The following is a 27,302-nucleotide window of genomic DNA, read 5'->3' as shown; positions in this document are numbered from 1 at the left end:
TTTTATAAGATAAGTTTAATGCTAGCTAGCAACTTACCTTGGCTTACTGCATTCGCGTAATAGGCAGTCTCCTTGTGGAGTGCAGTGAGAGGCAGGTGGTTTGAGCGTTGGACTAGTTAACTGTAAGGTTGCAAGATTGAATCCCCCGAGCTGACAAGGTGAAAATCTGTCCTTCTGCCCATGAACTAGGCAGTTAACCCACTGTTCCTAGGCCGTCATTGAAAATAAGAATGTGTTCTTAACTGACTTGCCTAGTTAAATAAAGATTAAATAAAGTGTAAGAAAAAAATAATAATAATAATAATTTAAAAAATTGGCCAAATCGGTGTCCAAAAATACCGATTTCCGATTATGAGAACTTGAAATCAATCAACAAAAAAGTTACACAGATGCATTTAGAATAACGAGAGTACAAATTTCAGTGTTGAATATTCCTGGGTAGAATATTGCATCCAGAAATGGTGTGATATACAGTATAAACCATTTATAAGCCTAAAAAGTATGTTACATAGTGTTTGTACTGTGTAGCCTATATAATGTTCACAAATGCCTGTCTCATTACTTCCATTCAACTACAAAAACAAATTCCCAAGACACTTTTAATGACAAAATGAATACAGTTTATTAAGTTCATGCAGATTTCTTGTTGAGACATGTGTACAGTTGAAGTCGGAAGTTTACATACACTTAGGTTGGAGTCATTAAAACTTGTTTTTCAACCACTCCACAAATTTCTTGTTGACAAACTATAGTTTTGGCAAGTCGGTTAGGACATCTACTTTGTGCATGACACAAGTAATTTTTCCAACAATTGTTTACAGGCAGATTATTTCACTGTATCACAATTCCAGAGGGTCAGAAGTTTACATACACTAAGTTGACTGTGCCTTTAAACAGCTTAGAAAATTACCGAAAATTATGTCATGCTTTAGAAGCTTCTGAAAGGCTAATTGACATCATTTGAGTCAATTGGAGGTGTACCTGTGGATGTATTTCAAGGCCTACCTTCAAACTCAGTGCCTCTTTACTTGACATGATGGGAAAATCAAAAGAAATCAGCTAAATAATTGTAGACCTCCACAAGTCTGGTTCATTCTTGGGAGCAATTTCCAATTGCCTGAAGGTACCACGTTCATCTGTACAAACAATAGTATGCAAGTATAAACACCATGGGACCACGCAGCTGTCATACCGCTCAGAAAGGAGATGCGTTCTGTCTCCTAGAGATGAACGTACATTGGTGCGAAAAGTGCAGATCAATCCCAGAATAGCAAAGGACCTTGTGTAGATGCTGGAGGACGAACAGGTGCAAAATAATCTACACTGCTCAAAAAAATAAAGGGAACATTTAAACAACACAATGTAACTCCAAGTCAGTCACACTTCTGTGAAATCAAACTGTCCACTTAGGAAGCAACACTGATTGACAATAAATTTCACATGCTGTTGTGCAAATGGTATAGACAACAGGTGGAAATAATAGGCAATTAGCAAGACACCCCCAATAAAGAAGTGGTTCTGCAGGTGGTGACCACAGACCACTTCTCAGTTCCTATGCTTCCTGGCTGATGTTTTGGTCACTTTTGAATGCTGGCGGTGCTTTCACTCTAGTGGTAGCATGAGACGGAGTCTACAACCCACACAAGTGGCTCAGGTAGTGCAGCTCATTCAGGATGGCACATCAATGCGAGCTGTGGCAAGAAGGTTTGCTGTGTCTGTCAGCGTAGTGTCCAGAGCATGGAGGGCACTACCAGGAGACAGGCCAGTACATCAGGAGACGTGGAGGAGGCCTTAGGGGGGCAACATCCTCCAGCATGACTGGTTTGGCGGTGGGTCAGTCATGGTGTGGGGTGGCATTTCTTTGGGGGGGGGCGCACAGCCCTCCATGTGTTTGCCAGAGGTAGCCTGACTGCCATTAGGTACCGAGATGAGATCCTCAGACCCCTTGTGAGACCATATGCTGGTGCGGTTGGCCCTGGGTTCCTCCTAATGCAAGACAATGCTAGACCTCATGTGGCTGGAGTGTGTCAGCAGTTCCTGTAAGAGGAAGGCAATGATGCTATGGACTGGCCCGTCCGTTCCCCAGACCTGAATCCAATTGAGCACATCTAGGACATCATGTCTCGCTCCATCCACCAACGCCACATTGCACCACAGACTATTCAGGAGTTGGCAGATGCTTTAGTCCAGGTCTGGGAGGAAATCCCTCAGGAGACCATCCGCCACCTCATCAGGAGCATGCCCAGGCGTTGTAGGGAGGTCATACAGGCACGTGGAGGCCACACACACTACTGAGCCTCATTTGGACTTGTTTTAAGGACATTACATCAAAGTTGGATCAGCCTGTAGTGTGGTTTTCCACTTTAATTTTGAGTGTGACTCCAAATCCAGACCTCCATGGGTTGATACATTTGATTTCCATTGATCATTTGTGTGATTTTGTTGTCAGCACATTCAACTATGTAAAGAAAGTATTTACTAAGAATATTTCAGTCATTCAGATCTAGGATGTGTTATTTTAGTGTTCCCTTTATTCTTTTGAGCAGTATATATATATTTATTTATTTTCCTAGCCCATGACTCCTCCGACCTGTGAATGGCAGCAAGCAATACGCAACATAGCGTCAAGTCTGCCGGAAACTCACACTAAGAAAAAAACGTGAACGGAAGTGAACTGTGGCCACATTAGCGTTTTTGTTATTAAACATTTATTTAACAACCTGAAACTCAAAATATGAGTCTTCAACTGCACAGCATCACATACTTACCCCCACATAGTGTTTAATTCGCGTTGCAGACAGGACTTAGTTGATAGATGTTATCTATTTAACGCCAGCTTGCTAAACATATATAACTGTATGGTTTATCACGCTCAAATAGCCTCCATCATGGAGGTGCTAGCGAATGCAGCCGTGGCAGAAATATGTAAAGTCGTAGACGACGATTATGCAGTGTTTCGTTTACAAATAACTCAAAGCCAGAAAGAAAACAGAGGATTGCGGAGGAAACTACTGGAAATGAAGGTGGCACGGGAGCGCGTCCCTGTCAGTCGTCCCAATAGTTTCAAGATCTTCGACCGATACAGAGGAATGGCAAGAGGTACATTTTGCTGAGGTTGCGCGGCCTGTCGCCCCGTTCCTCTCTACATGTGATGTGCTACCAAGAATTAGGTTTTGCTCCGTTTTTGGATTGTATGCATTATGATTTATTTAGCTATCTTGCGCAAATACACTATCATATTCTAACCAGATGAGATTTTCTGCATTTTCTATGTTTTTATTGACAAAATAAATGTGATTCATGGAACATAATACATTGATCAATAAATAGTGTATCAATAAGTTATGAAGTGTTACCTTACATCCTTGCCAATTGTAGACAGTGACAAAAGTGTGCAATATACCATTGAGCACTGGCAGTACCTCACCTAACCCCCCAATCACTCTCTCAGGTGAAGGACGTCTCACTGGAGGCCACAGGAGCTTTGTGAAGCCAGCGGGACACAATACATGGAGAGATGGTCAACAAATCACTGTTGACGAGGAGAGTGGAACCTCAACCCAGCACATTATCATGATAGAGGTTAGTGTAATAGTGCTGTGTAAAAAAAATAAAAAATAGTTAGCTCCCCTCATCTATTCACTTCCTTAAATGTACATCCTCATTTATCTGCCTTAGGGGACCTAGTGAGACTTCCCTACAGCATTGTTGTCCTTGTTATCTTCTTGTATCAGTCTGCAGATGCAGAGGCTGCAGGTCCTGGGGTCAAGCAGGAGAGGTCTGAAGGAGAGGAGGACCTACGGCACAGCAGAGACATCCAGATTGGAGAGTCTGGAGCGCCCCCTGTAGCCACGGAGGACCCCACTACCACCCCAGCGCAGCCAAGGGCCCGACGCAGCATCACAGAGGTCAGTCGCCAATACTCCAGCCGCCAAGGTACCGGTGCATCAAGTCTGACACCAATAGGCTCCTGAACAGCTTCATTCCCCAAGGCATAAGTCTGCGAAATAGCTAACAGAATTGCTACATGGACTGAGTTCACCCTTGTATTTTATTTTTGCACTGTCTCTATGCACACTCACAGGGCCTTACACACTCATGCACACTCCAACACACACACAAACACTCAATTCATAATTTCCTCACACACACATATTATGCACATACCTTTATACTGACTCTACACACGCACACCCACTTACATACAATCATAATATATGCTGCTGCTACTCTGTTTATCATATATCCTGATTCCTTGTCACCTTACCCCTATACATGTCGCTCCAGTATCACTGCAAATTGTAGTATGGTACTAGAACTGACTATGTATATAATATGCATATGTACTTTTTTTAGATTTGTTTTGTTTATTGTATTACATTGTTATTGATTACTGCATTGCTGGGTTTAGAGCTCGCAAGAAAGGCATTTCACAGTACTTGTGCAGTTGACATTACAACTTGAAACAAGAAGAGGCACAAGTGAGTCCACACAGGAGAGAGGCCGTTCACACTGCAGGAAGAGGTTCTAAGAGGAGCTACCTCAGGATACACCAGCAGAAAAAAACATTCCACTCTATAAAATATAAAGTTACCATTCCACAGGAATAGCTTCTGACGTTTAGATCAAACATGACAAAGATTAATTTTCATTGTTGACAGCAGAGAAGATCCCACAGATAGTGTGGTATGAGCCTAAAATGTCTGTTTCATATTGTTTGTGCTGTGTCGGCTTTTTAATGTTCACAAATTTTCACAAAACACTTTTAATGAGGAAATGATTGCTGATTTATACACATGGTGCATTTAACACTTTGTTTACTAAACACAAAATAGGACTTTTCATTCTAAGACTTTCTTTGACTCTAGACCCACACACTAATAAACATCTACTGTACACGTCAAAATAGTTTGTCTTTTGTTGACTTTTGTCTTATCATAGCTGACACATATTTACCCACAACGTCATATGTATGTCCACCATGATGGGTTGAACAACAGTGAAATAAGTCTGTAACTACAGTATAGAACTCAACCATAGTGGGGATGGGTAAACACTCCATGTTGAAAGTGTGTTTTATCTGTGTGTACGTACCTGAGGGAGTTTATGTCTGTGTAATCTGTATCACCTGTCTCTTCCAGGAGGAGGGTTCAGAGGTGCTTCTGGTGAAGGAGGAGGAGGGTCTGGGGAACCCAGAGGGGACCATGGTCATGGAGGACAGCCAGACTACACCTCCTGAACCCACAGAGGAACCAGCTGAGCAGCACAGGACCACACAAAGTCTCACTGAGGTGAGCCCACTGTAAACTACTGTCTGAATGGTATTAGGTCAGGGCCCGTATCCACAAAGCCTCTCAGAGTAGGAGTGCTGATCTAGAATCAGTTTTGCCTTTTAGATCATAATGAATAAGACTATTAAACAGGTGGAGACCTGGTCCTCGATCAGCACTTCTACTCTGAGACTCTTTGTGGATATGGGACCAGGTCTTGATTAAGTGTGGGACCGTGCCTTTCAATTATCAAACCATTAAAGATTGTCAAGTAGTCAAATCCACTAACAACATGTTTGCATAGTACTCATAGCAATCCCTCATTGCCCAATCAGAAGATGCTCCATAGCAGGGTGCTCATATCAGATTTATTTATCCAATATCCTCTCACTCTGTATCTCTTACAGTCAGTAGACATGGAGGATGGGAAGCCTGATCTGTTGCTAGTCAAAGAGGAGACAGTAGAGGATGAACCAGAGAGCATGGATCTGCTGAGTGGACTAAAGATGGGGGAGCAAGGTAAGAGAGAAATACATATAGCCTACATACAGTAATAGATCTTCAATTGGAATAGTGATGCACCTGGCTATTTTCTCTTAATTTATTAAATCAATACAATGTATGTTCATATACAAAAACACACATTATAATGTATGAACTTGACCAGGTAACTAACTCATGCCATATTTGTAAAGTCTATTTTGTAACCTTTTCCTGCAGGTGGTTGGCTGGAGGCTAACAAATACTGGGTGGCTGTCTTGGATTCTCTGACCCTGACTGGTGCGGCTAAGGGCTCGCAGGACGATATCACTGAGCAGGCCAGGACCAGAGGCGACATAGTGGAGGTCAGTGGATGGGACAGCGTCCTCAACTCTGGGCTGGTGAACAACCCTGTTAACCACAACCAGAAACAGACAGTCGAACACAAAACAACCAAACTAAGTCTTCACTACAACAGACTGACTGAGACCAGGATGAAGCGTAGATTTAGTCTGCGGAGACTGGGAGGTGTCGGTTTGCGGCGGGAGAGAACAGACAGACTCGGCTAGCGATGCTCCGTCCTGCTCCTATAGTTATGATTCAGAGATACAGATGGCGCCTCAGGTTAACCCCATAACAGGTGCTGCCATCAGTCTGCCTTCTTTAGGATCTATCAACTGGAACATGGATCCTGCGACAACAGACACTCGCCATGTCCGAATACCCATAATAGCATCCGACACACTGTACTTAAACTGCGTAGTATGTTCTCATTTTCATACTATTTATGATGTAATGTCTTTTAAAATGTATGCAGTATTCCATGGCTGTTGCGCATTACTTTGCTACACAAATATAACTGGCTAGCTAGGCTAAATATGAAATGTCTATTTATTATTTGCCAGCAGCATACCACTGCTGGCTTGCTTCTGAAGCTAAGCAGGGTTGGTCCTGGACAGTCCCTGGATGGGAGACCAGATGCTGCTGGAAGTGGTGTTGGAAGGCACGTAGGAGGCACTCTTTCCTCTGGTCTAAAAATATCTCAATACCCCAGGGCAGTGATTGGGGACACTACCCTGTGTAGGGTGAAATCTTTCGGATGGGACATTAAACGGGTGTCCTGACTCTGAGGTCATTAAAGATCCCATGGCATCATAAGTGTAGGGGTGTTAACCCTGGTGTCCTGGCCAAATTCCCAATCTGGCCCTCAAACCATCACGGTCACCTAATAATCCCCAGTTTACAATTGGCTCATTCATCCCCCTCCTCTCCCCTGTAATTATTCCCCGGGCCGTTGCTGTAAATGAGAACGGTAAAATCAGTCAACCTTCCTGGTAAAATAACGGATAAATAAAAAAAATAGGGATGCCCATTGGCTGCGGCCAAGGCAGCAGCTACCCTTCCTGGGGTCCAAACACACCAAAGCACCCACATTACTTCTAAAACAACAGATAAAACAGTGAACTATGTTTGTACTGAATGAGCTAAAGATAAAACAGTACATCATATAACATCCCTACACCACCACATATCCACAACACAAAATGTTCAAAACCACCATACAACAATATCACATTGTGTGTGTGTGTGTATGCATGTCTATCTTTTGTGTGTGTCTCTTCACAGTCCCTGTTGTTCCATGAGGTGTATTTCTACCTGCTTTTTACATCTGATTATTCTGCTTGTATCAGTTACCTGATGTGGAATAGAGTTCCATGTAGTCATGGCTCTATTTAGTACTATGCGTCTCCCATAGTCTGTTCTGGACTTGGGGACTGAGAAGAGACCTCTGGTGGTATGTCTTGTGTGGGGTATGCATGGGTGTCCGAGCTATGTGCTGGTAGTTTAAACAGACAGCTCCGGACATTCAGCTTGTCAACACCTCTTACAAAAACAAGTAATAAGGAAGTCAATCTCTCTCCCACTTTGAGCCATGAGATTGACATGCGTGTCATTGTTCGCTCTCTGTGTACTTTTAAGGGCCAGCCGTGCTGCCCTGTTCTGAGCCACCTACAAGTCCCTCTGTGACCACACTACTGAACAGTAGTCTAGGTGCGACAAAACTAGGGCCTGTAGTACCTGCCTTGTTGATAGTGTTGTTAAGGTAGAGCAGCACTTTATTATGGAGAGACATCTCCCCATCTTATCTACTGTTGCATCAATATGTTTAGGCCATGACAGTTTACAATCCAGGGTTACTCCAAGCAGTTTAGTCACCACAATTTGCTCAATTTCCACATTCATTACGAGACGTGTTTAGGGTTTAGTGAGGGATTTTTCCCAGATGCAATGCTTTTAGTTTTGGAAATATTTAGGACTAACTTATTCCTTTCTACCCATTCCAAAACGAACTGCAGCTCTTTGCTAAGTATTTCAATCGCTGAAGTTCTCACTCAACAACAAGCTTATTGGGTATCCAGCTAACTTAAAGTCCTACGAGCAGAACATAATTGCCACAAAAAAAGTCTTAAATAATACATATCAAACTGTAAGCAAAGAAACGTGATTCAAACATGTAAAAATATATTTGAATGCATCAAATTGTCCACCAGCAATAATAACTTTTCATGGTGAAGTTTTCACTCTCAATTTCTCTTTAAAGTCTTGGCACCTTTTTGGTTTGGATTTCACTCTAATGGGACCTGGCTAAATTATGCACGGAAGAGCTGTGCAATGTGCAGTTCCTGGATAATGGTGCAGGGTGCATAGTCTGTGGATGAATAGGGCAGAGTTCAAAGTCCATGGATGAGAGAATCATGGTGGACCAGGTGGCCGGTTGGTGAGGGCCACGGCGCGGGGGAAGGAGCTGTTCAGGTGGAGGGGGGGTTTTGGTCGTGACTGACCTGATTCGTTTGGAAAAGGGTGGAAGGGGTTGGCAATGATCTTTTCTGCACGCTTCCTTGCCCTGGAGTCATGCGAGACCTCAATGGAGGGCAGGTGGCAGCCAATAACCCTCAGCAGACCGGCCAATTGTTGCAGTGATCAAGGAGGTTGAGAATGGACTCTGATGGTCGTTTAGAACTGAATCAGTACACACAGCAAAAACGATGCCATGCATTCACTAAACATTGCACTGAGAAACAGATTTGATATGTAGTAATTGTCTGATTGGGAACTATCATTTTCTATCAATTACAGAATCATGAATGATTTCAATTTGGCATTGAAAGTTTAATTGACTACAGTCTAATTTCAGTCAGATTTCATCAGCATCCAGAGCCATCTGTGGAAAAAGCATATGTAGAACAAAGATATCAGTGTAAACAGATAAAATGTATTTTAACATAAGATTCCACCTAAAACAATGACATGACCTCTGTCCCAATTAATCTCTGCTCAACTCCTCACTTCCTCTACTCGCATCCTTCTCAAACCCTATTGGAGCAGGTCTGAGGCGAAGAACCTTGGGTCATCTCCTCCAATGGGGTTTTAGGAGGAGCAAAGGTCTGTCCTTGCATCCATAGCTCTGTCTATGAATTTGAGTGGTTACATTTCTCCAGCCCCATCCACCCTCTTTCTTTTTTACAGAAACAGTGGTGAGGAGTATGCTTTGTTATTGTTTCAACTGCTGATTGTCGCTTTAAGAAACACAAATTAGCATACATGACTGTTTGGAGTGCGGTGCCATACCTTTTTAGCTCCCAGGTGCAGCAGAGCTGACTCACTAAAGATGAAGTTGTCTTGACCACCCCCTGGCTGTTCTCCAGTCGGCAGGTAGCACTGGAACGAGTACCAGGCACTCTGTGGCCACGTCACCTCCCTCAGTGAAGATCGCCAGGTTCTTACAGCGGGGCAGCAGCATCATCTTAAGAGAGGGCAGAACAATACAGGAGATGGAATTAGATTTGGTATGGAGTGGAAGTCCCAATTTACAATCCTTGTACAATCCATTAGACATTGGAAAAAAGGTAAACACCGACCTGTCTCCTGAGTAGAAGCCTGACTCCACCTGGTTAAACGTGTGTTGAGAACAACTGGAGTGAGAAAGGGAAACAAGATGTCAGGAAATTATGTCACAGTTCAATAGGAGTTTAAATGTTTTAACATCTTAATGTTGCAATCAAGGTAACAGTCCATTTTAAGACTGCTGTGGCTGTAGGCATCTATGGATGATAATTTAGCCAAATAATAACATGCAATTTGGGGCCGAGCTGTACCAATGCCACTTGTCAGTCAGCATGGCTCAGTTTTGACTTCGCTACAATGCTCTTAGTTAAACCAGATACTGTGTATATAAAACGAAATCATCTTTGGTTAAACCACAGATGAAACAATGAGCCAGATGTTTCACCAGATGTATAAATCTGAAGCGTGCGGTTGGTGATGAGAGGAAGCACAGTGGCCGGCAGTGGGAGAAGATAAAGCGAGATGGATTTGGCTGTCATTCTGCTAATTTTCTCATCAATAAAACATTTTATCTCAATACAGTTTCTGTTCCCAAAATTACAATATGTTACAAACCGAGTGGACTAAGTTTTGTAAACTTTATCCTTTGCCAAAGTTGTTTAAAATGGTGATGTTTAGGAGTGCAAGGTTGAGTTGAGTTACTGCACACGTGTACTTCAGAGTAGACGATCCCTAACGGATATTTGTGAATACATGCTAGAACGTGCCAATAGGATCTCGCAAGCTCATGCTTGGCTTTGCCCACCTCCTTGCTTGTTCTATCCACTATGATTACTTTTCTCCCATGGGAAACGACAGGCTGTTGTCCATTTTGGGTTAGTTATAAAAAAAATATTTGGTTAAATGTTAGCATTCTAGCTAGTTGACATTTAACCTAGCTTGCCTAATCAATAGCCTGCTTTCATAACAGAAGACCAAAAAACTATCTACAATTTTAATATTCTTTGATTAGGTAGCTAGTTGGTTGATTAGTTTCTCTACTGAAAAAGTATTGAACTTACCTCTGTCAGCCATTGTTCACCTTTCGGGCCGAACTCAGTTGAGTGAAGGCATGATCGACTGAGAGTCAGCTTTTGGTGTCAACTGGACCAACACCATGTCGACTTTGATGGTGTCGCAAGGGTTTGTGTTACGGCGATAAGAGCTCGGGCTGATCAAGGCAAATTCATGGCAGATGGAAACATTTTATACTTTAGATTTATATTGTGAAGGGGAAAGGGGTGTTTGTCATCCCTGCCTTCAAGCTGCTGCTGGACATGGCCCTTTAGGTTGATGCTGATGTTTTATAGTGAAATAATGATAGTGCCGTAATTCATGTTTACTTGACCTGAAGTAGTGAAGCTGTGTGTAATGTTATGTTGAACCTTTTCCAAACTATTCTAAAATGTATTTGATCAAAGCGAGGGTACCAGATTTACAGAAGTGTTAGTGAAAGTTAGTCCTGTCGCGTATCGTTTCGTACAATAAATGTGAGTGTAATGCCATTTTGTTTCAATTAAATACTAAATTGACTCTGTGCTGACTGACTAATGTTAGGTACTTGAATCAGTGTTAGAGATGAGCTTGACTGTGGTTAACATTTTAGAGTTTCTTTATATAAACATTTATGCTTTCCTGTACCATCTTTGTTTGCAGTCTGCAGACCATGAAGACCTGCTGATATCCGGTGTAACTGGCGGGAGAGACTGGACCTCTGAAGAGGCTGGCCACAAACCCTGGCCCCGGATCAGGACCCTGGATCAGGAGCCGTCACTCTTCCTTCCCCAGTCAGAACCCGGAACCAACCACGGGGGACAGAGACTCCACCACAACAACTACATAGAACACAACCAGTGCACAGGTGGACTGAACCACCTCGGTCCTGGTGGTCATCTGAGAGACAGAGCCTCCAGTCCGCAGACCAGACCCTTCTCTTCACAGTCTCAGTGCAGGGATGAAGCAGGGCCTGGGGCTGATAGAGATAGACCCTCCTGTTCCTATGATACAAACACCACAGTAGCCATGATGAACAGAGAAGGTCACCCTGGGCTTCAGCCTTCACAGAGAGTGGTGGGAGACCCCCCTGATGGTAGTCTATCAGCAAGTCTGTCTTCTCCTTCAGGGTCTCATCTAATGCCTGGTGACTGGGTCCATAGAAAGCCTGGACCTGGGTCTAGCCTTCCTCAGTTACCTCATGGTTACCCCATGAATACAGACAGGGTCAGGATGGGCATTCACCTAGCCTATAACACCGCACACAATCCCAACAACACCCAAACAATGGCTAGAGGTCAAGGAGGGAGCTCAAAGACTAATCAACTGAGGGTGGCTCCTGCTTTTACCTCGTCTGGTGTCATTGGGTCACAACATGGGAGGCCGAGCGTTAGGACGGACACAGACATGCCGTACGCCTGCCCCACATGTGGGAAGCGCTTTGCTGAGGCAAATTATGTGAAGACGCACCAGACCGTTCACACCCTTCAAGTGCAAACTAAACTACAAGAGCTTATCAGACATAGGAGTGTCCACAACGAGGAGAAATCGTAGCAGTGCGTCTTCAGCTGTACGCAGGGGATGTCAGGGAATCATTCTTTAGCTGACAGATTGTTGTTATCGTGTGAAGTGTCTTGGGGTAAGAGGGTAATTAACCATATACCCCTCATTAATCCTGTTTAACTTGTTTTTAAGAGACAGTAAACCTAGGCTAGTTTAATATTTACCTTATTGAGGTGATGTAGATGGAATAAAGTAATTTTATTCTGTTCTTTCTAAACAAGTCTGCTCACAGCTTGAAAGATACTAATCTCGTATGAGATTAGAAGTGGAAGGTAATAAATAACCAGTAGCGTATTTCAAAGAACAGTGCACATACTCTTTTCATTTAACCACACCCTTTGAACTATTACGCCAACCAATACGATCCTTCCTCTTCAGTGTAGATCGGTGTCTTGATTTGTCGAGATCTGAGTGGGAAGAAAGGCTCAAACGTCTTCTGAATATATACCTAGTAATGGTGTTAAAGAATACATATCAACTACTGAATGTGAGATCCTGTCTTCTGCATAAATTAGTCATCAAATTTGATCTGATCATCTAAGTCACAACAATAGACAAACATAGTGTGCCTAGACTAATAACACACAAATTGTATTTTTCTTGTCTATATTCAATACATAATTTAAACATTCACAATATAGGTTGGGGAAAGTATGTGAGACCATAGGCTAATGACTTCTCCAATCAATGAGATGAGATTGGAGATGTTCGTTAGAGCTGCCTTGCCCTATAAAAAACACTCACAAAATTAGTTTGCTATACACAAACATTGCCTGATGTGAACCAAGCCTCAAACAAAGAGATCTCAGAAGACCTAAGATTAAGAATTGTTGACTTGCATAAAGATGGAAAGGGTTACAAAAGTATCTCTAAAAGCCTTGATGTTCATCAGTCCACGGTAAGACAAATTGTCTATACATGGGGAAAGTTCAGCACTGTTGCTACTCTCCCTAGGAGTGGCTGTCATGCAAAGGTGACGGCAAGAGCACAGTGCAGAATGCTCAATGAGGTTAAGAAGAATCCTAGAGTGTCAGCTAAAGACATACAGAAATCTCTGGAACATGCTAACGTCTCTGTTGACGAGTCTATGATACGTAAAACACTAAACAAGAATGGTGTTTATGGGAGGACACCACGGAAGAATCCACTGCTGTCCAAAAAGAATTGCTGCACGTCTGAATGGATGCGTTACTGGCAAAATATTCTTTGGACAGATGAAACTACATTTGAGTTGTTTGGAAAGAACACACAACACTGTGTGGAGAAAGAAAAGGCACAGCACACCAACATCAAAACCTCAAAGTATGATGGAGGGAGCATCATGGTTTGGGCTGTTTTGCTGCCTCATGGCCTGGACAGCTTTCTATCATCGACGTAAAAATGAATTAAAGTTTAGCGTGACATTTTGCAGGAGAATGTCAGGCTATCTGTCCGCCAATTGAAGCACAACAGAAGTTGGGTGATGCAACAAGACAACAACCCAAAACACAGAAGTAAATCAACAGAATGCCTTCCAGAGTGGCCCAGTCCGAGTTCTGACCTCAACCCGATTGAGATGCTGTGGCAAGACCTCGAGCAGTTCACACCAGACATCCCAAGAATATTGCTGAACTGATACAGTTTTGTAAAGAGGAATGGTTCAAAATTCCTCCTGACCGTTGTGCAGGTCTGATCCGCAACTACAGGAAACATTTGGTTGATGTTCAACCAGTTACTAAATGCAAGGGTTCACATACTTTTTCCACCCTGCACTGTGAATGTTTACACAATGTGTTCAATGAAAACGCATAATTGTTTGTGTTATTAGTTTAACTTCTCTGGGATAGGTGGGACGGTAGCATCCCACCTGGCCAACATCCAGTGATAATGCAGAGCGCCAAATTCAAATAAATTACAAGCTGGAGGAGTTGCAAGCAAATGTGAGCTAACTGAATGAATATACAGTTGAAGTCGGAAGTTTACATACGCTTAGGTTGGAGTCATTAAAACAACTTGTTTTTCAACCACTCCACAAATGTATTGTTAACAAACTAGAGTTTTGGCAAGTCGGTTAGAACATCTACTTTATGCATGACACAAGTCATTTTTCCAACAATTGTTTACAGACAGATTATTTAATTTATAATTCACTGTATCACAAGTCCAGTGGGTCAGAAGTTTATATACACTAAGTTGACTGTGCCTTTAAACAGCTTAGAAAATTCCAGAAAATTATGTCATGGCTTTAGAAGCTTCTGATAGGCTAATTGACATAATTTGAGTCAATTGGAGGTGTACCTGTGGATGTATTTCAAGGCCTACCTTCAAACTGGGTGGGGCAGTGGTAGCCTAGTGGTTAGAGCATTGGACTAGTAACCGAAAGGTTGCAAGATTGAATCCCTGAGCTGACAAGGTAAAAATCTGTCGTTCTGCCCCTGAACACAAGGCAGTTAACCCACTGTTCTTAGACTGTCATTGAAAAGAAGAATGTTCTTAACTGACTTGCCTAGTTAAATAAAGGTTTAAAAAAAATAACTCTGTGCCTCTGCTTGACATCATGGGAAAATCAAAAGGAATCTGCCAAGACCGGTTCATCCTTGGGAGCAATTTCCAAAAGCCTGAAGGTATGATGTTCATCTGTACAAACGATATTACGTAATATAATATAAACACCATGGGACCACGCAGCCGTCATACTGCTTTGGAAAGAGACGCGTTCTGTCTCCTAAGAGATGAACGTACTTTGGTGTGAAAAGTGCAAATCAATCCCAGAACAACAGCTGCAGGAGGGACTGGTGCACTTCACAAAATAGACGGCATCACAAGGTAGGAACATTATGTGGATATATTGAAGCAACATCTCAAGACATCAGTCAGGAAGTTAAAACTTGGTCACAAATGGGTCTTCCAAATGGACAATGACCCCAAGCATACTTCCAAAGTTGTGTCAAAATGGCTTAAGGACAACAAAGTCAATGTATTGGAGTGGCCATCACAAAGCCCTGACCTCAATCCCATAGACAATTTGTGGGCAGAACTGAAAAAGCATGTGCGAGCAAGGAGGCCTACAAACCTTTATTTTATTTTTTATTTAACCTTTATTTAACCAGGTAGGCTAGTTGAGAACAAGTTCTCATTTGCAACTGCGACCTGGCCAAGATAAAGCATAGCAATTCGACAGTTACACATGGAATAAACAAAACATAGTCAATAATACAGTAGAACAAAATAAGACAAAAAGTCTATATACAGAGTGCAAATGAGGAAAGTTAAGGGAGTTAATGCAATAAATAGGCCATGGTGGCGAAGTAATAACAATATAACAATTAACTACTGGATTGGTAGATGTGCAGAAGATGAATATGCAAGTAGAGATACTGGGGAGCAAGATAAATAAATACTGTATGGGGATGAGGTAAGTAGATAGATGGGCTATGTACAGGTGCAGTGATCTGTGAGCTGGTCTGACAGCTGGTGCTTCTGTGAGGGAGATTTGATTTGAGTCTCCAGCTTCAGAGATTTTTGAAGTTCGTTCCAGTTATTGGCAGCAGAGAACTGGCAGGAAAGGCAGCCAAAGGAAGAATTAGCTTTGGGGGTGACCAGTGAGATATACCTGCTGGTGCGCGTGCTACGAGTGGGTGCTGCTATGGTGACCAGTGAGCTGAGATAAGGCGGGGCTTTACCTAGCAGAGACTTGTAGATAACATGTAGCCAGTGGGTTTGGCGATGAGTATAAAGCGTGGGCCAACCAACGAGAGCATACAGGTCGCAATGGTGGGTAGTGTATGGGGCTTTGGTGACAAAACGGATGGCACTGTGATAGACTGCATCCAGTTTGTTGAGTAGAGTGTTGGAGGCTATTTTATAGATGACATCACCGAAGTCGATGATCGGTAGGATGGTCAGTTTTACGAGGGTATGTTTGGCAGCATGAGTGAAGGATGCTTTGTTGCGATATAGGAAGCCAATTCTAGATTAAAATGTTGGATTGGAGATGCTTAATGTGAGTCTGGAAGGAGAGTTTACAGTCTAAGCAAGATAAACCTGACTCAGTTACACCAGCTCTGTCAGGAGGAATCGGCCCACATCACATGTGTCAGGTGCTAAGATGGAGCCCCTCCAGTTCGCGTACAGAGAGGTGCGAACGACGCCAAGCTGTTCTTGATGGATACCATCCACAGACATCTGGCTTCTCTCAGGCTCCTATTTATGGATTTCTCATCTGCATTTACCACCATGCAGCCTGCCATCCTCGCCCCCCAAAAACTTTAACTCACAGTTTAATCTTGACCACAGCCTTAAAAACCTGTTATGGCTAGGGGTTCCGCCTCGACAACATCCGCTGAAATGGAAGAGCGTGAAATTTAAAACAATTATTTAAATTATTTAACTTTCATACATTCACAAGTGCAATACACCAAATTAAATCTCGTTAATCTAGTTAATCAGGTTTCAAAAAGGCTTTACAGCGAAAGCACACCATGCGATTATGTTAGGTCAGCGCCTAGTCACAAAAAAACATACAGCCATTTTCCAGCCAAAGAAGAGAAGTCACAAAAAGCAGAAAGAGATACAATTAATCACTAACCTTTGATGATCTTCATCAGATGGCACTCATAGGACTTCATGTTACACAATACATGTATGTTTTGTTTGATAAAGTTCATATTTATATCCAAAAATCTCAGTTTACATTGGCGTGTTATGTTCAGTAATGTTTTGCCTCAAACATCCGGTACAATTAAGATACAATTAATCACGAACCTTTGATGATCTTCATCGGAATGCACTCCCAGGAATCCCAGTCCCACAAATGTTTGTTTTGCTCGATTAAGTTCATCTTTATGTCCAAATGTCGTACATTTAGTTCACCAATCCAAATGCACAAGGCGTGGGCACTAATTCCAGACGAAAAGTCAAAAACGTTCCATTACAGTTCGTAGAAACAGGTCAAACGATGTATATAATCAATCTTTAGGATGTTTTTATCATAAATCTTCAATAATGTTTCAACCGGACAATTCCTTTGTCATTATTAGAAAGGGAACGGAGCTCGTCCTCACGGTCACCCGCGATCAACAACTAAAGGCTTTCAGATGAGCCATCTACTGTGACTGGTCTTATTCGCTCCCCTTTCACAATAGAAGCCTGAAACAATGTTCTAAAGACTGTTGACATCTAGTGGAAGCCTTAGGAAGTGCAATCTGACCCCATTTACACTGTATATTGGATAGGCAATCACTTGAAAAACTGCTCTCTGGAACCCTGCTATGGTGTTTTAGGTGTAAATGATTGACATATTGCAGCAGTGTCTAGAAGGGAGAGTGTTGGGAGTTGGGATAGAGAAAGCACGGTGTCAACTGTGTGCCCTGTGAGAGAGAGACAGGTTGAGATTGACAGAATTTGAGTTGTGCAGAAAGTGTCCTATGCCGAGGCAGTAAAGAGAGTAGAGGACAGCCCAAGGGTGAGTGAGTAGGCCTGAAGAGAGAGCTCCAGAGAGGATGAGTTTTAGTAAAGTATGGTTTCTTGTGTTTATTGCTATGGCTATTAACTGTCCTGCACTGATAGCTGTATTTTCTGAGATTTATGCTCTAACTACCAAAATAATGCAAAGAATTGAGTAAATGGGGGATGAAAAGTATATTAAAAGCAGATGCTTCCACACAGCAATTGACATCCCATCATGCTTAGGGTCATGAAAAAATGCCAGGCAGGATCTTATTTTGGCTACCATGGCTTTTCCCCAATAGGATGACAGTCCTTCCATCGCCAGGGCACGAGTGGTCACTGAATGGTTTGATGAGCATGAAAATGAAAATATGGGCCATCTCAGTTACTAGATATCAACCAACTTGAACACGCCATGGGAGATTCTGGAGGGGCGCCTGAGACTTTTTTTCCACCTCTATCAACAAAACACCAAATGATGGAATGTTTTGTGGATGAATGAATGTCGCATCCCTCCAACAGAGTTCCAGAAATGTGTCGAATCTATGCCAAGGTGCAATGAAGCTGTTATGGCTCGTGGAGGCCCAAACACCGTATTCAAACACTTTATGTTGCTGTTTCCTTTATTTTGGCAGTTACCTGTAGATGTGGCAGTGACAGCAGCAGATACACCCAAAAATGTAAGAGATTTTAGAGCAGAAGATCTACAGGGGTCTTAAAGAGAGGGGACCATCCTTCCAGGCTGTTGGCCAGGGGCCTCATTTATATACCGTGCATACACAAAATATACCCCAAAATATGCGTGTGCCAGTTCAAGCAAAAGTTGGCGTTTATAAAAATGGAACTTGACGTGAGAAGGTGCTCACCTCCCGCAAACTTTTACACATTTTTTGTAGTGGCTGTGGTTCCAGATTTTCTGGAAACCCTTTTTGCCATGGCAAAAAATACAGAGATTTCTGCTTATGTGCAGGATTATTTTAGCGGCTGCCCACTACACTGCCTACGTACAGTGCCTTGCGAAAGTATTCGGCCCCCTTGAACTTTGCGACCTTTTGCCACATTTCAGGCTTCAAACATAAAGATATATAATTTTGCACGCCCAATTTTTCAGTTTTTGATTTGTTAAAAAAGTTTGAAATATCCAATAAATGTCGTTCCACTTCATGATTGTGTCCCACTTGTTGTTGATTCTTCACAAAAAAATACAGTTTTATATCTTTATGTTTGAAGCCTGAAATGTGGCAAAAGGCCGCAAAGTTCAAGGGGGCCGAATACTTTCGCAAGGCACTGTAGCTGTTGCTCAGTACTCCACTGCCGCTTTGATCAGCGATGAATGCCTTTGTCTGGTGTAATTTACACACTTCATGTTGTACACAAAGGGCATTTGTATTCCCTGCCTCAATAGGCTATTAAGCCTAAGCACGATTTCATGTTCCTTTTTCAGGAGGGGAGTTGGGTTACATGCAGCTATTTACATGTTGTACACAAGGACATGATAAACATGTTCGTATAAACTCGCAGATAGTTTTTTGCCCCAATGTAAAACTAAAGTGGGGAGTTACATGCATCTATCAAGGCAGCATATCAACCGCAAGCAACACACAGACATGCAGTCTAAATCGCTAATCTTTTTAATCATCAATACAAACATTGACTAAGAAGGAGGCAGACAGGCAGTCAAAGTATTAGCGTTATTTTTCATGCTTTGCTCCCAATACATTGTAGGGACTGCGTCCTGCTTGAGCAACTGCAATATCTGTTACAGACAGAAAAGGTTGTAGCTTTCATAATGCCCTTGAAATGTTTGTTCAAATCGCAGCAGGGTTTTTATTTCGGCTGTCCAGAAATATGAGGCACAGACGTAATGGTTCAGAAGAGGATGGGTAAAATGTGCAGAACGTGATCCGGATCCATAGCTTTAAGAAATATGTTTTCGGAAGATGGGCAAGGGACTCTGCTGTCCTAGCTGCAGGAGGAAGCTCATTCCACCATTAGGCTGCCAGGCCAGAGAAGAGCATTGACTGGGCTGAGAAGAAGCTGATCCCCTGGTTCTTTGCACTCTGGAAAGGGGACACCACAGTTGTCAACTGCGATTGAGAGGTCTTTGAGAAGGCAGGCCTTTCCCTGGACAAAAATAAGAATTTGTTCTTAACTGACTTGCCTAGTTAAATAAAAGGTTAAAAAAAATGTTTTGCAACATTTGGTTAAATATAAGGCCTAATTCTTTTGGACCATATCTGGCAGTGTGAAAATTATCTCAAATGAGTGCAGGAAATGCAAAAATTGATGGAAGTGCAGAATATTATTTTAGGTTGAAGTTGAATTGAACAGTATAAAACAATCAGAATGGAGAAAGACCCATTGAAATCATTTTGAATATGTGTTGCCACCCTAAGGTCACGCACTACACATAAAGCAAATGTATAACTTTTATTAATCAAAAACATAAAATACCATCAAACTGTCAAAAATTTGAAAAATACCATTTGGCCATATCGCCCAGCCCTAGTTGGGCGGGATCAAGATTTTCATACCGTTTCTTTACCATCCCGGGGTATACAGTATTACTGGAAGTACACACAAGGGGTACAATTTTTTGACGCACAAAACAATTTAGGCAACAGGGATCTTGAACCAGGAGAGGATTGAATGTCCCTGCTGTAACCAAGAATCTTGATCTTGACATCTAGTCACTTAGCTAGCAAGTTAGCAAACCAAATGCATAGCTGGAGCCTTGAGCTGGCTATAATTGATTTGATACATCTTACACATCTTACATGTCTTATTATAAGCAGTGGCATAGCACTACAACCCCCCCAAAAAAAAAAAACTCAAATTATACTGTCTATTTTGAAATAGCCCGGTATACAGTATATCCACACAGGGGAGAAATCATTCGCCTGCCACCTCTGCTGGGCCACTTTCTCCCACCTGTCCAACCTGAAGAGGCACCAGAGGGTCCACACTGGAAGAATCCTACAGCTGCCCCCAGTGTGAGAAGAGATTCTCCAAACAGCACCATCTAAAGAGACAGCTGAAGGTCCACACGGAAGAGATGCCATTCGCCTGTATGAACTGCAGGAAGAGGTTCTCAGAAGGGTGCACCTCTGAAAATGCACACGGCCCATGTATAATGAATGACATGTAATGTAGAATTAGTTAGTTTGTAATTAATTATGTTGATGTAGTAGGGAGCTGGATGAGGTGAAATGAAGAAAGAATGAGTGTGATGAGGCAGAGTAGATGATATGGTGATGGTTGGTGTGATGGTATCTGTAAATGGTTGGTGTGATGGTATTTTATTATGAGTAAAATAAATGCCTTAATGTTTACTTGACATAAAGTAGTGAAGATGTGTGTAATGTAATGTTTAACCTTTATCAAAATATTCTACATTTAATTTATCTAAGCGGGGGTACCAGATTTACAGAAATTGTAAAGTGTTACCATAGTGAGAACAGTTGTTGCGGATGTAATACAGTTATTCAATTATTTTCTACTATATTCTTGCTAACACTTAATTCTGAACAAGTCTAAAACAAGTAATGAGATTTGATGCATAATGTAATAAGTAGTAGCTTCATTCAAAAACAGCGCGCAGACCCTATTAATTTAGCCACGCCCCTTGAGCTATGATGCTAACCAATAAGATCCCTTCTCTTCGGTATAAACGGAAGTGAACTGTGACAACAATTTCCACGTTAGCATTTTTACTGTTGTAATTTACACGTTTATTAACACAATATAACTCCACTACATCATTTACTTACGTCAGGCAGTGTTTAATTCACGTTGAAGACAGGACTTGGTTGATAGATGTTACCTAAGTAACGCAAGCTAGCTGCTAACAATGGCTAACTGTATGGTTTTTCACACTCAAATAGCGTCCATCATGGTGGAGCTGGCGAATGCAGCCGTGGCAGACATCTGTAAACTCGTTAACGGCGACTATGCAGTGTTTCGGTTGGAAATAACTCAAAGCCAGAAAGAAAACAGGACATTACGGAGGAAACTACAGCCACTGGGATTGAATCAATGATTAACAGAGCAGGTCACCCTGGGCTTCAGCCTTCACAGATGGGGGTGGGAGACCCCTCTGTAGTCTAGCAGCAAGCACGTCTAATTCCTGGTGACTGGGTTCATCTGGGCCTGGATGTGGCCTTGTTCAGTTACCTCAGGGTTACCTCACCAATACAGACAGGGTCAGGATGGGCATTCACCATGAGAGGCACCTAGCCTGTAACACCACACACAATCCCAACAACACCCAAACAATGTCTAGAGGTCCAGGAGGAAGCTCAATGACTAAGGAGGGCTTCTCCTTCCTAAGTAACCTTATCAGACATAGGAGTGTCCACAATGGGGAGAAATTGTAACAGTGTGGTTTGAGATATACGCAGGGGATATCTGGGAACTATTCTTTCTGTAATATATTATAGTTATGAAGTGTCTTGTAAGTTGTTGTTTTTTTGGGGGTCCCAAACTTTTTTTGGCCCGTGACCCCATTTTGACACCTGAAAATTCTCGACCCCAACCATTTGAAAATAAGTATTACTTTTTCTAAAATAATTGGGGCTAAAACATTAAGGAGATGGAAGTGCCCAAAGTTGACACATTCTCTTATGTGTGGACTTTCAACCATCTTTGTGGTACCATTTGAAAGTTGAAATGTCAATGTTAATCACATGTTAGTACATTAATCAGACAAAACATGACATCCACTCTGGATTCAAGAGCCTGCTGTGTCCCAACCGATTGCAGGCACAACAAACACCTCATTATGTAAAACTGTGTCTAAACTACAACATTTGCACAAAAAAACTGTACACGTTTTTTAAATAATTGACGTTGAAAGTTCATTTAAATTTAGATTAAAAACCTGTTTTTTTTTCATGGTATGCAAAATGGTTCAACCTTGAGCGCCTGTTTTGGCATTAAGTTCCAAAAAGTAACTTTCTGACCACTTCTACCATGGGCAAATATGTATGGAAAATGTAATTCAAATCAAAAAAGTGTTGTTATTTAAATCAAATGGAAAGACCCTTCGGTTTTGTAGGTTATTTGAACACATACCCCTAATTAACTTGTCATTTGAAACAGGCTTGTTTTTAGAGAGAGACAGTAAACCTCGGCTAGATCAAAGGACAGTTGAATATTTACAGTACTGAGGTGATGTAGATGGGAAAGTAATTATATTGTATTTTATTCTATTCATCTTGCTAACACTGTTCTAAGTGATCTAAGCTTTTAAGACTGGTCTTGAATAGGAGATAAGCAGTACCGTATTTCAAAAAACAGTGCGCATACGCTTTTCATTTAGCCACACCCTTTGAGCGACAACATCCTTTCTCATCGGTATAAACGGAAGTAAACAGTAACTAAGAATACTTTTCACGTTAGCGGTTTTTTATTTATTTAGACGTTTATTAACACCCTGGAACTCAAACTATGGCTAATTTAACTGCACAGCACCACAAACTTACCCCATGTAGTCTTTAATCCTCGTTGGAGACAGGACTTGGATGGTCAAGAGGTTAGCTATCTAGGTAACGCTACTAGGTTAGTTAACAATGGCTGCTAACTGTATGGTTTTTCACACTCAAATAGCCTCCATAATGGAGGTGCTAGCGAATGCCGCAGTGGCAGAGGTCTGTAAACTCGTAGACGACGACTATGCAGTCTTTCGTTTGGAAATTACTCAAAGCCAAAAAGAAACCAGTGCATTGCGGAGGAAACTACAGCTACTTGAACTGAAATTGTCACGGGAGCGCGTCCTCGCCAGTCGTCCCAGAAGTGTCAAGATCCTCGACCGATACAGAGAAATGGCAAGAGGTACATTTTGAAGAAGGCCAAGGATGCGGGGCATGTCGCCGGTTGCCCTCTGCGCATGTGTGATTTTAGATGTGTAAAACACATATATGGTTAACCAGAATTGGGTCTTGGTCCGTTTTTGGGTAGTTAGTATGCAATAATTCAGCTGATTACTTAGTTATCTTGCGCAAAGACACAATATAATTTAACCAGATTCTTGATTTACTGCATTTCCTATTATTTACTCAATACATTTCTTTTGATATATGGAACACAATACATTGATCAATCAATAAATAGTATGTCAAGAAGTTGTGAGAAGTGTTACCTTACATTCTTGCCAATTCTAGACAGTGTCAATCTTGTACAATAGCTTTTGAGCATTTACAGTAGCTAACCTAACCACCTCTTTTCCCACAATCACTCTCTCAGGTGAAGGACATCTCACTGGAGGCCACAAGAGCTTTGTGAAGCCAGCGGGACACAATACATGGAGAGATGACCAACCAATCACTGTTGATGAGGGGAGTCGAACCTCAACCCAGCACGTTATCGTGATAGAGGTTAGTGTAAACGTGTTACATTAAAATTACAGTATATCAACTGTGATCAGTTTATTTCAGAAAGGCTCCCCTCAGCTATTCACTTGCTTACATTTACATCCTTATTTATCTGCCATAAGGGAGCTTGTGAGACTTCCCTATGACATTGTTACTAGTATCCAGTTCAATTGGATAACAATCTCCTTCCTGTGTCAGGATGCAGAGGTTACAGGTCCTGGGGTCAAGCAGGAGAGGTCTGAAGGAGAGGAGGACCCACAGCACAGCAGAGACATCCAGATTGCAGTGGCTGGAGCTTCCCCTGAAGCCACGGAGGACCTCGCCATCACGCCCCAGCCCAGGACCCGACGCAGCATCATGGAGGTCAGTGGAACGCCGAACGCCGTCCTCAAGTCAGAGACAGACACTGAGACTTTAGCTGTAACACACAGCCTCTTACACACAGGATCTGACCACAGATCAGACCCAGAGAGACTGGGGAAACTGGGCTGTCCTCCTGCTCCTGGCTCAGAGTATTTACCGGTATTTCACCAGAGCCCGTGGATGGTTTATTCCCGTGGTGATGGTGACACATTACACTCTGGCGGTGATGATCCGTCTTGTTCTTACGCTACAGAGATGGACCCTGGCAACATGCCCTTGGGTTTAGAGACACAGACTGATCTGTCTAGAGGGGACTTGAACCGGTTCAGTAGTAGTGTATACTCTGAAGGGTCCATAGAAATAAATAAGAAAGGGGAGGGTCTGGTCACTGTGAAAGTGGAGGGTGACTCTCCTCTGACATGGAATGCCGACAAGACTCACTTAGGAAAAGGACACTTGCAGGGCAACACCAGTGACTTCTTAGACTACAGGGAAAGCTTAGAGACAAATCTAAATGTCCCGACCCACTCCCCTTTACACACTTTCAAGGATCGCGACCCAGTGTCTACGTCGATGGGGCCTTCCGATTCACACGGCTATGTCGTTTTCGATCAGGTATTGAACTCAAATGACAGGGCTAGAGCCCAGACTCAGGGAGGGGGGGCAACATCAGGCAATAGTAAAGAGAAACGGTTCCTCTGCATGTTCTGTAACAAAGGCTTCAGCTGCCTCCAGAAGGTTGAGATCCACCAGAGGATCCACACAGGGGTGAAACCCTACGGCTGTACCCAGTGTAACATGCGCTTCGCCCAGGCTAGCACCCTGAAGAGGCACCAGAGGGTCCACACAGGGGTGAAACCCTTCAGCTGTACCCAGTGTCAAATGCGCTTTGCTCAGGCTGGTGACCTGAAGAGGCACCAGAGGGTCCACACAGGAGAAAGGCCGTTCGCCTGTAATCACTGCGGGAAGAGGTTCTCAGAGAGGAGATACCTCAAGATACACCAGCAGAAAAAACATTTAACTTTATAACATAGAAAGTCACCATTCCACCCGATAGCTTCTGACATTTATAATAAAGTCAGATTCATTTTTGTCCGCTGAAAAAATCCACAGATTCATTTGGAATAACGAGAGTAACATATTTCAGTGTTGGATATTCCTGGGTAGAATATTGCATCCAGACATTGTGTGATATACAATGCCTTCAGAAAGTTTTCACATCCCTTGACTTTCTCCATTTTTTTTTGTGTTACAGCCTGAATTTAAAATGGATTAAATTGAGATTGTTTTTTTACAAATTAAACCCTGCGTTAAAGGTAGACTCAGCGAATGCACAAAGTAAACCACAGAAGTGGGCCAATTTCTACAACAACTAAGAGCGCTGTAGTGCAAAGCCCAGACATTGTGGGATACAGTGCATTCAGTATTCACACCCTTTGACTTTTTCCACGTTTTGTTGTGTTACAGCCTGAATTTAAAATGGATTAAATTGAGATTTTGTGGCACTGGCCTACACACAATACACCATAATGTCAAAGTGGAATTGTGTTTTTAGAATTTTTTACAAATTAATAAATAAAAAGCTGGAAGTTTGAGTTAATAAATATTCCACCCCTTTGTTATGACAAGCCTAATAAGTTCAGGAGTGAAAATCTGCTTAACAAATCACATAAGTTGCATGGAGTCACTCTGTGTGCAATAATAGTGTTTAACATTTTTTTTACGACAATCTCATCTCTGTACCCCACACATACACAACTGTCTGCAAGATCCCTCATATGAGCAGTGAATTTAAAGAACCAATTTGAGTGTTGTTGGAATAAGTATATACACAAATGTACAGTGTAAATGTTTGAGGTCCTGCAATCAGGGATGGGGATGGGATTATTGTATGTTTTGCCTTGCCAGCATCTCGGGCCGGTGAGTGCGAAACCACCCTCTGGGAGCGGCCATTTGTGTTGTCTGTATTCTATTGTTTTAAATAAAAAAAGGAAAACATATATAGTATAATAACTCAATCCTTCAGAAAGTGGAGAGCAACACATTTTGTTTTAAAGCCGCGTTCGACAGGATTACCAACACAGACTGACAGAATCAAATAGACAGAAGCCTTCTATATGGCAGACCAATCCAAACTCCTCTCTCGGCATGTTCAGCCCACTCATTATCTCAGCCAATCATGGCTAGTGGGAAGGTTGCTGTCTTTCTGTGGCTTAACCAACAAGGCTTGCAATTTAACAATTTTATTCATATTTACAGATGCCATACAAGTTTGTTATTAAGGCAAATGAAAGTTCACATGTTCCAGAAGGCATTTCTGCCAAAAAACGTATTTCGAAAAAAATTAACTTAATGGATCTCCTTTGAAGTCGTGACTTGCGACATACGCCTAGTTTCCTGAAACGGGTCACATATATACATTCACACACAGTGCATTCGGAAAGTATTCAGACCCCAAAGCGAAAACAGGTTTTTAGAAATTGTTGTAAATGTATTAAAAATAAAAAACAAATACCTTATTTACATTGGTATTCCAACCCTTTGCTACGAGACTTGAAATCGAGCCCAGGTCAATCCTGTTTCCATTGATCATCCTTGAGATGCAGTGCATGTCAGAGCAAAAACCAAGCCATGAGGTCCTAGGAATTGTCCGTAGAGATCCGAGACAGGATTGTGTCGAGGTACAGATCTGGGGAAGGTGGGTACCAAAACATTTTTGCAGCATTGAAGGTCCCCAAGAACACAGTGTTCCGATAAATCTTAAATGGGAGAAGCTTGGAACCACCAAGACTCTTCCAAGAGCTGGCCGCCCAGCCAAACTGAGCAATCAGGGGAGAAGGGCCTTCGTTAGGGAGGTGACCAAGAACCCGATGGTCACTCACAGAGCTCCAGAGTTCTTCTGTGGAGATGGGAGAATCTTCCAGAAGGAAAAACATCTCTGCAGCACTCC

The 27,302-nt window shown here is 42.3% G+C and overlaps 1 protein-coding gene across 3 annotated transcripts in view; it reads left to right on the top strand.

Moving 5' to 3' along the window:
- The first annotated feature begins 2,637 nt into the window (after positions 1-2,637).
- The window catches only part of LOC118395577 (zinc finger protein with KRAB and SCAN domains 8-like), a 30,989-nt gene continuing 6,324 nt past the window's right edge, over positions 2,638-27,302 (top strand). Inside the window, exons 1-7 of one of the 3 annotated variants that reach the window (XM_052465147.1) lie at positions 2,642-3,099; positions 3,452-3,582; positions 3,735-3,908; positions 5,142-5,291; positions 5,678-5,789; positions 5,991-6,115; positions 11,292-13,358. In XM_052465147.1, coding sequence (XP_052321107.1) covers positions 2,859-3,099; positions 3,452-3,582; positions 3,735-3,908; positions 5,142-5,291; positions 5,678-5,789; positions 5,991-6,115; positions 11,292-12,182 — 1,824 coding nt within the window. In that variant the 5' untranslated portion in view covers positions 2,642-2,858 and the 3' untranslated portion in view covers positions 12,183-13,358. Of the gene's footprint in view, positions 3,100-3,451; positions 3,583-3,734; positions 3,909-5,141; positions 5,292-5,677; positions 5,790-5,990; positions 6,116-11,291; positions 13,359-22,592; positions 23,451-23,861; positions 23,993-24,187; positions 24,353-27,302 lie in introns of those variants that run through there. The other 2 variants (XM_052465148.1, XM_035789419.2) reach the window with 2 other exon arrangements.

This window comes from Oncorhynchus keta, chromosome 16, assembly GCF_023373465.1.
Source record: "Oncorhynchus keta strain PuntledgeMale-10-30-2019 chromosome 16, Oket_V2, whole genome shotgun sequence".
In the NCBI taxonomy this organism is placed as follows: Eukaryota; Metazoa; Chordata; class Actinopteri; order Salmoniformes; family Salmonidae; genus Oncorhynchus; species Oncorhynchus keta.
This window is presented reverse-complemented; position numbering and strand designations above follow the sequence as displayed.